We start from the raw sequence: 12500 nt of genomic DNA, 5'->3' as shown, positions 1-12500 counted from the left end.
AACCAGTCTGTTAATAAACCAGTCTGTTCATGAACCAGTCTGTTCATGGACCAGTGAACCAGTCTGTTAATAAACCAGTCTGTTAATAAACCAGTCTGTTAATAAACCAGTCTGTTCATGGACCAGTCTGTTAATGAACCAGTGAACCAGTCTGTTAATAAACCAGTCTGTTAATAAACCAGTCTGTTCATGGACCAGTCTGTTAATGAACCAGTGAACCAGTCTGTTAATAAACCAGTCTGTTAATAAACCAGTCTGTTCATGGACCAGTCTGTTAATGAACCAGTGAACCAGTCTGTTCATGGACCAGTCTGTTAATGAACCAGTGAACCGGTCTGTTCATGGACCAGTCTGTTCATGAACCAGTCTGTTAATAAACCAGTCTGTTCATGAACCAGTCTGTTAATGGACCAGTCTGTTTATGGACCAGTCTGTTCATGAACCAGTCTGTTCATGGACCAGTCTGTTAATGAACCAGTGAACCAGTCTGTTCATGGACCAGTCTGTTCATGAACCAGCCTGTTAATGAACCAGTGAACCAGTCTGTTCATGGACCAGTCTGTTAATGAACCAGTCTGTTAATAAACCAGTCTGTTCATGGACCAGTCTGTTCATGGATGTGTTTTTCTTCAGGCCTCTCGTCCTCTCGTGTCCCGTCTCCTCCTCCGTCTGCTGACGTGGTGCTGAACTCTCCTCATGTGTTTCTCCTGCAGGTCATGTGACTTCTCGTGGAGGATGGGCCGTCAGCGTTGAGCTCTCTTCCAGTGGACAGGAGGTGTGAGGAGAGGCGAGGGACCATGGGAGATGGAGGCCCCCTGCAGACCGAGGGGAATGCCCTCCTCAAAGCCGTCTTTCAAGGGAAGCTGAGGTTGACCCGCCTGCTGCTGGAGGGCGGAGCTTACATCAACGAGGGCAACGAGCGCGGGGAGACTCCCATCTCCGCCGCCTGCTTGGCGAGCTACGACGACCTGCAGACCCGGCAGAGGATGGTGAGGTACCTGCTGGAGAAAGGCGCCGACCCGAACATCCCCGACAAGAGCGGGAGGACAGCGCTGATGCACGCCTGCGCCGAGCAGGCGGGGAAAGAGGTGGTGTCGCTCCTTCTGGAGAACGGAGCCGATCCCAGCCTCAAAGACTACTCCGGCTCCTCCGCCCTCGTCCACGCCATCAACAAGGGAGACCGCGACACCCTGCAGGTGCTGCTGGACGCCTGTAAGGCCAAAGGCAAGGAGGTGATCATCATCACCACCGACACGTCTCCCTCCGGCACCAAGAAGACCAAGCAGTACCTCAACGCCCCCCCCTCGCCGTGCATCGTGGACAAACTGTCTCCGGCCTGCATGTCTCCCTCTGAGGTGGAGATCGGCACCTCTTCGCCGGCGGGAGACAAGAACAAAGACGAGGAGGGGATCTTCAGCTTCGCGCTCACTTCGGCTTTACCGCTACCTTCAGCTCGACCTCCGGGAGAAAAGAGGCCGCCGCCACGCAAGCTGCTGAAGAGGCTGAACTCAGAGCCCTGGGGCCTGGTGGCACCCTCGGCCCTGAGCGGGGTTCCTCAGGAGAGGGTCGACGGAGGCCTGCAGGAGGAGGGAAGCTGCGACCTGAGCAGGGTGATTGCAGAGATTAACGGCCTGTCCATCGCAGAGCCGGTGAGACCTCTGTTGTCACGGCGACACAGCATCGAGACCCACGACCCCTGCTCCCCAAAACTCATCGATCGGTCCTGCTCCGAGGACTACGCGGCCCTCTCTGGTTCCTCCTGGGCTGACAAAGTCCAGCAGCATCAGATCCTGTACCGTCGGAACACGGCCCCGGAGTCCCAGGAGAACGCCGGGGGGCCTGGGGCGGTGGCTGCTCGGGCCCTGGCCCACCCCAGACTGACCCGGATGGAGCATTACGAGTCGGACACTCACCTCTGCCCAGAGTCCATCCCTGGATCTCCGGACTCTGGTCGGGTGTCTGTGGAGCGGAGGAGGTACAACGCCTCCCCCCTGTGCCTGGTCACCAGCTCCTCCAGGGAGTCTCTGGAGAACATCCCCAACTCGGTGTCCCCCATCACGATGCGCCGGCGTCCCCCGGGGCTGCTGGAGCGCCGGGGCTCCGGGACCCTTCTGCTGGACCACATCTCCCACACCAGGCCCGGCTTCCTGCCTCCGCTCAACATCAACCCGCAGAGACCCATCCCCGACATCCGGGCCAACGGCAAGCCCACCTCCCCGATCCACTCCGGGCACAAGATCCTGGTCCCCATGGCCCCGGCCTCGCCCAAACGGGGCCCCGACTTCAAGATGAAGAAGAAGCTGATGAGGAGACACTCCATGCAGACGGAGCAGATGAAGCAGCTCTCCACCTTCCAGGAGATTCTGGCCGAGAAGGTCGTTGAGTCCAACGGGGATTGATGATAGTTGGCGTCGGAGCAAAGCATGATGGGTAGCTGCAGAGACTTTTCGGGTGGGGATTTACTGTGAAGCTTCTCCATCAGACCATCACCTCACCGATGAGCTCTTTAATAAAACCACCTCCTGGTCTTTATGGAGGGCTGCACCAACAAGGATTCTATTCAACTGAGAAAAGGGTTCAATCAGAGTTTTGTTAAACTTGAGCCCCAATTTTAAATCCTTATCTCTGGTTCTGAGGTTAACTTTAGTCTCATGGCTTCAATCAACATAAATGTCAACATCATAAACCAACAAGATGAGAAATGTAGAAGTGCTGCCTCAACATTTAGCCCCTTTAAGCTGTTTTTAAGAATTAAAAATAAATGGTTTCTGACTTTTAAAGGTTCACATCCCTGAACTCTTCTGTCCTCTTAGAGTCCAGAATGAACCTTTTCAGTTCAGGTCCTGGGACTCTGGACTGATCTCCAGTCAGCTGACTCAGCACTTCTACATTTGAAGCACAGACATGATCTCTGAACGAGAACCATCACGGCTCAAACCAATATTTCTGATTCAACCTTAAACTTTTAAACTGGAGTCAGTTTATTTGTGTCGGTGCAGCTCTCCGGTTTCCTCTCTGCTGAACCACAGGAAGCTTTCTGGGTTAACGATGCGTTTACAGCACATTCCTGATGCTTCCTCCTCATTTAATCACTTCAGTTAAAAACTGATGAACTATAAAAACATATAACCCGACTTGTTCGATGTTTACAGATGCACAATTTGCACTGAGGTCCATTTTTCTCATGGTGACGGAAGAAGACATGAACCTTCTGCTGGACTTGAAGTTTAACTGATGAAACTGAATCCTGAAGGTCGACTCTGAAAACAAACTGTCATCTTTTCATTAATGAAGCTAAAATATTTATTTGAATCCATTTATAAGCTCCTGTTCTGATTGAAGAATGTGATAACGTGTGAAACTACCTACTGCGCTGTATGTTCTCTAATTATCCACACACTAGTCAACTTGGTATTTCTGTGTAAAAGATGCCGAGTTCCTCTGAATGAGCGTCTTTATTTTAACGTTCAGAGGGACGTTTGAAACGTCCGTCCCGACGATGTTTCTGTACTTTATCCAACATCACCGAGGTGATATTTTGATCTGATTTGTGTTGAGATTAACTTAAATGAAACGTGGTTTTCTTGTTCATGAAATTCCAAAGAAGTCGTGTGGACGATGTGAACCAAAACCTGCCGAGACTGTAAATACTGTAAAGATGCGTTTGTGCAATAGAGCCTGTACTGTAATGTCAATCCTTAAGCACTTCATCAGGTTGGACTCAAGGGGGCGCCGAAGGACAGTTAAAGGAAAAGTCCCACGTTTTTGTCCGTCCTCTCCAGAGTCAAAGTCGAAGATAGAAATCAGTTTCATCTCTGTGTGTCCAGAACAGAATACATGAAGCATGAAGACCAACAGGTGCTAAATACCAGAGTGGGAGCATTTTGATTGCCTCTACACGGCTCTCAACATGTCGACAGCTGAGTCGGTGGCTAGCAGCTAAGGGCGCTAACATGCTAACTAGCTAGCACTAATCAGTCACAATCATAACTCTCTGAGATCTGTGTGCTTTAAGCTGTTTATATTTAATAAAAAGAGTTTCTTAAGAGGAAAAATATTACTCTCTGTTAGCTTAGTGTTACGTTAGCTCGGCTACTAAAGCAGAGCAGCCATCTTGGATTTTGAGGTTGTGGTTCGTGCGGTTCTTCTGACTTTCCGAGGTCGGATATCCGACTTCAGGCGGCGTTCCGGTTGAAATTTCCGCCGATGGGAACGATGTAATGCGGCATGACTTCCTCCATGTTGGACTTTCCGGCTCTCTGTCCAATCAGAGGTCGGCTCTGTCAGGACGGCTTCCTATTGTTCGACAGGGTGCATTCATGTGTCCTTGTTCACAGTTACATTTGATTTAAAACAATGTGTGCAATTTTACTTTTCCCTAAGAAGGTAAATCTACTAATCAAAGTGATTCCTTCTGAACGAGTTGAGTTTGCTGAGATATTTAATGTGTTTAATGTTGGCGTGACGACGTCTTTATGAACAGTTAATGCTAACTGTTCCTCAAACCACAATGTCTCCTTTACTGTTTCTACACCTGCTCAATAAACAACTGCAACATGAAAGTTGGAGCTGATGGAGCTAAGCTAGGTGCTAACATTCGAAAGTATATTCTTTTCAGCACAAGCTAACGTAGCTAAAGGTTGCCGCCATTTTATTTAGCTTGTTGCTAGCTAGCTGTGCCATACTGTGACACACAAGCTGCAGCTACAGTTGGATCAGTGTCTGGTGGATGATGCCCTGAGGTTAACAGCGGTATTAAGTTCTGTTTATAGTAAACTTCCACTGAGAAATATTTTCATTCTTGTATTTTTTTTTAACGATAATGTTGATTCAGAGGATTCTAGAAGAGACACAAGCCTCAAACAAAACTAAACTTTACTTTGACTGTTTCAGATACTGGTCTCTGAGTCAGAATGAAATGAAACACATCATTGATCCTCCTGATTATCGGTTCTTGTTGCAGTATGAGGACAGTTTGCGGCTAATCAAGCTGCCTATTTGCATGAGGCTGAACAAAATGAATAAGAACCAAGTTGAAAAATAATAATACTTTATTGTTGGTCAGCATGAAATAAACGCTAGAGATTTGGAATATGATTTTTCTTTGTTACCCCGGCTTCCATTCATGTTGCTAAGCTAGGTTAACAGTCTCCACTGCTTCCAGTCGTTGCGCTAAGCCAGGCTAACAGTTTCCCACTGGTTCCAGTCTTTGTGCTAAGCTAGGGTGAAGCTGTATGGATCTCCCTCTGTACTGGACACACACAGATGAAAACATGTAACTGTAGAAGAACATTATTTACAGAAATGAGCGTCTCTGAAACTTTGATTATTGATAAAGTTTTACTGCCACTAAAATGTTTTTAACAACACTTCCTGTTGCCAAAAGAACATAAAGTTGATTCATGTAAAAAATTGCCCTTTCTGATATTAATTGATAAGGATTAAATTATTTAAACTGGATCCAGTTTAAACATGTTTGTACCAGTTTGATGCAGTCTAATCCAGGACTGATGAAGGTTGATTTGGTATAAACCAGTTTAAATCAGGAAGATCCAGCTAATTCAACCCAATCAGACTTGTTAAACAGGAATTGGACTGGTTTGAACTGGATTGGACTGGTTTGAACCGGATCAGACTGGTTTAAACAGATTTAAACTGGATCAGACTGGTTTCTACTTGATGAGACTGGTTTAAACTGGATCAGACTGGTTTTAACTGGATCAGACTGGTCTGTTTGATGAATCTTGTTTTACGTAGATACTTGAAGTTAAAACTAAATGAAAGTATTTTTGTAAGCCTGCAGATAGAAGCGTCTCCAATGAATCGGTGATCTTCACTCTGATTGTAACTCAAACTGTGGAATAAAAACTGTTTCATGTTCAACACTTAAAGCTGCTGCAGCCAATCAGCCGCTAGACTCTCCCCTAAAACCAGATTCCCCTTAAAAACCAGCAGTTTCTTCAGCTCATGGTTGAGGCTCAGACTCGGAGATATTTAAAGAACAGCATCTGACCTCTGATTGGCTCGAGGAGCACGGTCATAAAGCTCATTGGCCAGATGTAGTGATGTCAGAAAAGACTGAAAGTTAGGTGAGGAGGTGATGAATGTGATATTGTGATATACCGAACCTTCTGCAGTGAAAAGAGTCAGTTGTTCTAGTGTGTCATGTTCATTTGAGGACACACACACAAAGTAAACATCATAAACACACACACACACACACACACACACACAGCTTTACAGTCAAATCTGTAACCAGGAACTGATCCTGAATCAGTTTATCAGGTCAAACAAACAGAAACCACCGTCAGCCGTCACGTGACCCAGTGTCGACTGTCACGTTACACACCGCCAACCGTCAGCCGTCACGTGACTCACTATCTACCGCCAGCCGTCACGTTACACACAGCAGGCTGTCAGATTCCACGCTTTGGACTTCTCGTCTCTGGAATCAGTGAAGACGGTTTGCTGTTGGCCAACCAGAATATTCTGTGTCAAACTTCACCAAAGTTTAACTTTACATGACGGATGTTATAAATATTGACTCTGGTCCTAAAGGGATTCAGCTGTCACGTTTCAAAGATGTGAACAGAAACTTAACTCGGAGACAGAAATCTGAAAAAGTGGACGCATAAAACCAAAAGTATCTGACAGACATGTAATGAGGACAGACTGACCTTTGGTCTTTTATGTTGGCAATAACTTCATACGGTTATTTCCACAATGGAAACATTCAGAGGGTTTATGTTTAAAGAGCTGAAGGTCAAAGTCCTGGACTTTATTTATTTATTGTGTTTCAGATGTGACCTCGTGTGTTGAGGTGTCTCTGAATCAGCTGATGTGATTCTGATTCTGATCAATATTTAACTCAGAGCTCCGTCTTCTCCAGCAGCTTCACCCGTCTCCATCAGACATGTCGGCCTCTGGTTCTTCTCCCACAGCCTCGCCGTCCGGCAGCCTGCTGGTTGTCACAAAGGTCGTCCAAACCGACACACATATTTTACCTCCACCTCCTCCACCTCCACCGCCTCCGGGGACGACCTCCATCCTCCCTGCAAACAACTACACCTGCAACAAAGGACGACCCGTCCTCTTTGGGGTGAGACACACAGAACGGCTTCATAAACAAACTTTAAATGAATTTCCAGAAAAAATGAAAAGTGAATGACCTCCTGTTAAAGTCATGTATATTTATACTTCCCTGAAAGTATAAATATACATGACTGCAGTAAAGTCCATTTGTCTCTCTCTCTGTCTGTCTCTCTCTCTCTCTCTCTGTCTCTCTCTCTGTCTGTCTCTCTCTCTGTCTGTCTCTCTGTCTGTCTCTCTCTCTGTCTGTCTCTCTGTCTGTCTCTCTGTCTCTCTCTCTCTCTCTGTCTCTCTGTCTGTCTCTGCAGATGGTGCAGGTCATCGCCGCTCTGTCGATCCTCACATTAGGAATCCAGATGTTGTCAGATTCAGAAAACTGTCCGTTTCCAGCGGCGCCTTCATCTGGGGGCCGGTGGTGGTGAGTGAAACTGAAAACCTTTTATCTCCAAAATGTAAATTGAAAGAAAGATTTAGAAAAATAGGGAAATAATATGTCTCTAATAATGGGTCTCTACTCTCTAGTCTCTGGTTTTAACTCTGGGTGTTTCTGGTTTCTTGCAGTTCATCACAGCTGGATGTCTGACGGCGGCTGCTGGGATGTCACCGAGCAGCTTGCTGGTCAGTAACTCATCATCATTGTGACATCACTGTACCGAACACCTGCAGCTCCGGTGTTCACCAAGTACAAGTGGTCAGTAAAGAAAATCTATCTAGTCCTGGAGTTCAATTAATCAGTCCAGAACGCCCTGAGATGACTGACTGTATGATCTTCAGTTGACAGCAGATGTTCCAGGTGTGCTGATGTTTCTTTGCCCTGCAGATCAAATTGGCTGAAGGCTTCAATATTTTTGCAGCATTGACTGCAATTGCCACCGTCTGCATCTTCGTCCTGGATACTTCTGGCGTTATGATCACCACATGGCCTCCCGTTGGAAACAATTTCCCAGATGAGGTAAACGTTGTTATTTGATGTCACATTCATATGACAGATTGTTGTCGTCAAAAGCAATTTAGTCTCATCTCTTCCAAAGAAGAAAATAAAGTGTTGACAGTGAGCTGCAGTGCTGAAGGTTTGTTTTTCTTTGAAAAGATATGTCTGGCATGGTTTCAATGGTGGAGGATAGTCAGAGGCTTGGTTATCTGGACTGTTAGGAGTTCATTCCACTAATGTAGGACCAGAACAGTCAGAGTATGGACCAAGAAGAGGGACCACAAGGTCCTTGGACTAACGGAGCAGCCAATCATCCAGAGGACCAGAAGGAGTGTAGGTTCGTCAGTGGTTTGATGGGATCAAGGAGCAGTTCCCTTCACTGTCATGTAGACAGGCAGAAGCACATGGACTAGCTGTAGAGCTACATGGACTAGCTGTAGAGCTACATGGACTAGCTGTAGAGCTACATGGACTAGCTGTAGAGCTACATGGACTAGCTGTAGAGCTACATGGACTAGTTGTTCCACAGATTGCTTCAACAGAAGTTCCTGTCTTCGGTACGTTAATTCTTTATGCTAGTTTGTCATTTATTTGAGTTTTGGTGACAAACGTAGTTTGGAAACCAGACATGTCAGTGGGATTCCTCCTGGTGAAAGTTCTTTTCGTGAGTGAGCCCTGCAACAACTTCAATATACTAATAAGTTGATCAGTAACTTGTGCAACATATGATCTTAATGGCAGAAGATAAAACGATGTCTTTAATGACATCGTTTTATCTTCGTCGTAACAAAAAAATGAACCGTCACCAGACAGTTTTTTTTTCTTGCAGGCTCCGTACTCAGGTATTGCAAGTATTTTATGCTTCGTGGAGTTTACCAGCTGCATGCAAGTTTCCTTTGGCTTGTGCAGAGATTGCTGTAACCTCAGAGGTCAGGTGAGTCACCTGAATACACAGCAGGTTAACAGGGTCCTTCCTGTTCTGTACCTGTAGTCCTTCAGACACAAAGATCAGTTTACCGGTCCTGATTAGTTAGACGAGGACCAGCTGTCATGATCTTAAGCTTTGTTTACGCGGTTTCCTGTTATGTCCTGTGAGGTTTGTCATGCAGGAGTGATGGCATGTGACAGAATATGAGACAGCGTTGTTGTTGTTGACTCTGTTGTTGTTGTTGACTCTGTTGTTGTTGTTGACTCTGTTGTTGACTCTGTTGTTGTTGTTGTTGACTCTGTTGTTGTTGTTGACTCTGTTGTTGTTGTTGACTCTGTTGTTGTTGACTCTGTTGTTGTTGTTGTTGACTCTGTTGTTGTTGACTCTGTTGTTGTTGTTGTTGACTCTGTTGTTGTTGACTCTGTTGTTGTTGTTGTTGACTCTGTTGTTGTTGTTGTTGTTGTTGTTGACTCTGTTGTTGTTGTTGACTCTGTTGTTGTTGTTGACTCTGTTGTTGTTGTTGTTGACTCTGTTGTTGACTCTGTTGTTGTTGTTGACTCTGTTGTTGTTGACTCTGTTGTTGTTGTTGACTCTGTTGTTGTTGACTCTGTTGTTGTTGTTGACTCTGTTGTTGTTGTTGACTCTGTTGTTGTTGTTGACTCTGTTGTTGTTGACTCTGTTGTTGTTGTTGACTCTGTTGTTGTTGACTCTGTTGTTGTTGTTGTTGACTCTGTTGTTGTTGACTCTGTTGTTGTTGACTCTGTTGTTGTTGTTGACTCTGTTGTTGTTGACTCTGTTGTTGTTGTTGACTCTGTTGTTGTTGTTGTTGACTCTGTTGTTGTTGTTGACTCTGTTGTTGTTGTTGACTGTTGTTGTTGTTGACTCTGTTGTTGTTGACTCTGTTGTTGTTGACAGAGGCCTCCGGCGTACAGCAGCATCGTGAGCCATTGCCACGAAGTCTCCACCTCAGAACCTCCATCACTTTGTGTAGATTTAGAGCACAAATATGATTAACGCAGCAGTGAAAGCAATTTATTTACAACAAGACGCTGTTTCATCAGGAGCTGAAGATTAAATTCTTGCAGAGAACGGAACACTGATGTTATTAAGATGAAGCTTCACGTCACACTGATCTGATTTAGTCCAACACTTAACTGATCACATCCAGATATTTACGGAGAAATCTGATCAAATATGTTCATTTACTGAAACTGAGCTCAGATCAGCTGATAAAACTGTCAAACTGTTAAAAAGGAATATTGTTCCTTCATAACAGAAACCTTTTGATGTTTTAAATGTTTAATGAAACACCGCTAACTGAATCATTAATCTATTTTTCTTCTTTCGTCTTGATTTAACTGTTGAATAAAAAACATTTGATTTTACTCTGCTCTTTGCAGATGATGTGGTTTTGTTCCTTCTGAAGAAATGACTTATAGAAATGACTTATACTATAGAAGTCTATATAAGAAAATACTATAAATAAGTAAAAAAAGATTTAACGTCATGATTTAATTCATATGATAAAGTAACCACCAATCTTTTATCATCAGGAGAAACAAAGAAACATTAAAAGCTGGGAAAGCATCAGACTACCTCCAATACAAAATGTGAAAAAGTGAACATAACACCTTGTTATATAAGCAGGTTGTATAAACATGTAATAACACAAGCTAGATGGGGGGGGGTTACATCATTTACTCTGGAACCAAACTCCTAGAACAGGAAGCTGTGGAGACGGAGCTTTGAATCAACCCACTGAACCCTAGTGATCCGTCCGCCATCGTGACTAAAGACGAGTATAGAAGTCAAAGCTTCCTGTGTTAAAGCTGCATTCTCTCTGCTGTCCACCAGGGGGCGACTCCTCTGGTTGTATAGAAGTCTATGAGAAAATGACTCTACTTCTCTCTTGATTTATTCCCTCAGTAAACATTGTAAACATGAGTTTATGGTCTCAATCTCTAGTTTCAAGTCTTCTTCAATACAGCATGATGTTCATTTAGTAAATGATGCTCCATTTAGAGTCAAACAGACCATAAAGCAGGGGATGCTTTAGGGCGGGGCTACACACTGATTGACAGGTCCACACCAAACATCCTCTTCTTATGTTCATTTTAAAGAGCAAATTACGAATCAATTAATCACAAAGACAACCAGCAGTGACCGATAATGAAAATAGCTTTAATACTATAACACAACTGTGTGGTGTATGAAGTGAATCGTGTCACATGACATCACATTGATCTCTTCAAGGAGCAGTCAGAAACAGCTGAAGACGTTTAGATATTTATTGAAGTAAAAAAAGTTTAAACACATTTAAAAGTTTCCTTTCAAATTTAGACAAAGAGAATGAAAAGTGACAGAAAATATTTACAGTTATTGATCAGTCATCCGTTTCCTGTTAAGTGATTTATAGCTTTCCTTCAAAATATAACTTTGTAGTTTTATTTTCCACTGATTGTAGTTTAATGATTTATTCAAATTCTTAGCTAGTGTTTTTATATGTTTCTACATATTTGTTTGATTTGGCTCGTGTCTGTATTTATCAACAACAACAAAGAATCATCATGACATCATCATCATCTTCATCCTGTCTGTAGTCAATCAAGACATCAGACACAGGAGTCACAGGAATAGACAAGTAGAGAGGACGTTCTGGTTTGGTCATCGTAGCTGGAGGTCAGAGCGGCGGCCATTTCTTTGTGTTACCATGTCGACTGTCCCTTTATAAGTAATAAAATACAGGAAGTATGAATTGGCTTCTACAGACGCAACACACTTTATGGCTCCACTAAGTCGTGTTGTCACCATGACAACTGACAACCATCGCCATGATCTATTGACCTCGTCAGATGACCACAGCTCAGAGTCCGCTCTGCTGAGACTCTACGATCCACCGCTGCTTTTAGTCGTTACCGTAACGGTGACCGCCTGTTCTACGCCCGTTCTACGCCCGTTCTACGCCCGTTCTGTTTCAGTGGGAAACAAATAATCCCACTCTGTTTACATTGGAGTGAGATTCAAACACAGGTAGATCAGAGCTACACTGACTGAAGATGCTCCACTCTGCTTTATTTACTAGAGGTTAGGTATGTAGAAACAGATAAAGTAGTGCGATATAAAAACAGAGATAGGAGTGTAAAGTTAGTAAAGTTATATTATGTAACTGAGCTTTGGTAACCATGTAGTAATGACACACATGTCAATAAAGCTTATTAAAAACAAGATGTATATCTATATAGATATACATCTATATAGAAACACAAACACACAGATGGAGTGTAAATCACTTGGTTCATTTCTTGAAGAACTTCTTGTTGAGGAGGAAGATGAGCAGGTTGACGTTGATCTTCGCCTTGTCGAACATCTTCATCACCGCCACGCCTTCATACTGCAGCTGTAGCAGGTCCTACACACACACACACACACACACACACACATTACAGTCGTTTAGCAGAGGCTTTTCTCCAAAGCGACTTACAGTCAGTAGTATGTTACATATCATTCACCCATTCACACACTGATGACAGGCTACCATCAAGGTGCCACCAT

At 44.2% G+C, this 12500-nt stretch overlaps 3 protein-coding genes across 3 annotated transcripts in view; 2 read left to right on the top strand and 1 right to left on the bottom strand.

The window, feature by feature from the left end:
* Positions 1–797: 797 nt before the first annotated feature.
* LOC129110197 (ankyrin repeat domain-containing protein 34A) lies at positions 798–2399 on the top strand. The gene has a single exon (XM_054622386.1). The coding sequence runs from the start codon at positions 798–800 to the stop codon at positions 2397–2399; it is 1602 nt and encodes a 533-aa protein (XP_054478361.1).
* A 1445-nt stretch (positions 2400–3844) lies between these two features.
* On the top strand, positions 3845–10307 carry ms4a17a.1 (membrane-spanning 4-domains, subfamily A, member 17A.1). Its single transcript, XM_054622209.1, has 7 exons — positions 3845–3858; positions 6873–7099; positions 7398–7507; positions 7651–7707; positions 7910–8041; positions 8850–8954; positions 9864–10307. Exons 1-7 carry the CDS (start codon positions 3845–3847, stop codon positions 9960–9962), a joined length of 744 nt encoding a protein of 247 aa, XP_054478184.1. The 3' UTR covers positions 9963–10307.
* An 854-nt stretch (positions 10308–11161) lies between these two features.
* iqgap3 (IQ motif containing GTPase activating protein 3) overlaps positions 11162–12500 on the bottom strand; it is a 21430-nt gene continuing 20091 nt past the window's right edge. Inside the window, 1 exon segment of the mRNA XM_054621514.1 lies at positions 11162–12357. Within this exon segment, the coding sequence (XP_054477489.1) occupies positions 12244–12357 (114 nt within the window). The 3' untranslated portion in view covers positions 11162–12243.

The sequence above is a fragment of the Anoplopoma fimbria genome, chromosome 20 (assembly GCF_027596085.1).
Source record: "Anoplopoma fimbria isolate UVic2021 breed Golden Eagle Sablefish chromosome 20, Afim_UVic_2022, whole genome shotgun sequence".
Lineage (NCBI taxonomy): Eukaryota > Metazoa > Chordata > Actinopteri > Perciformes > Anoplopomatidae > Anoplopoma > Anoplopoma fimbria.
This window is presented reverse-complemented; position numbering and strand designations above follow the sequence as displayed.

Coding starts and splice junctions, on each gene's coding strand:
- LOC129110197 (XM_054622386.1), top strand. CDS start 798: ATGGGAGATGGAGGCCCCCTGCAGACCGAGGGGAATGCCCTCCTCAAA.
- ms4a17a.1 (XM_054622209.1), top strand. Junction 7,508..7,650: donor TCATCTGGGGGCCGGTGGTG/GTGAGTGAAACT, acceptor GGTTTCTTGCAG/TTCATCACAGCTGGATGTCT. Junction 8,042..8,849: donor GAAACAATTTCCCAGATGAG/GTAAACGTTGTT, acceptor TTTTTCTTGCAG/GCTCCGTACTCAGGTATTGC.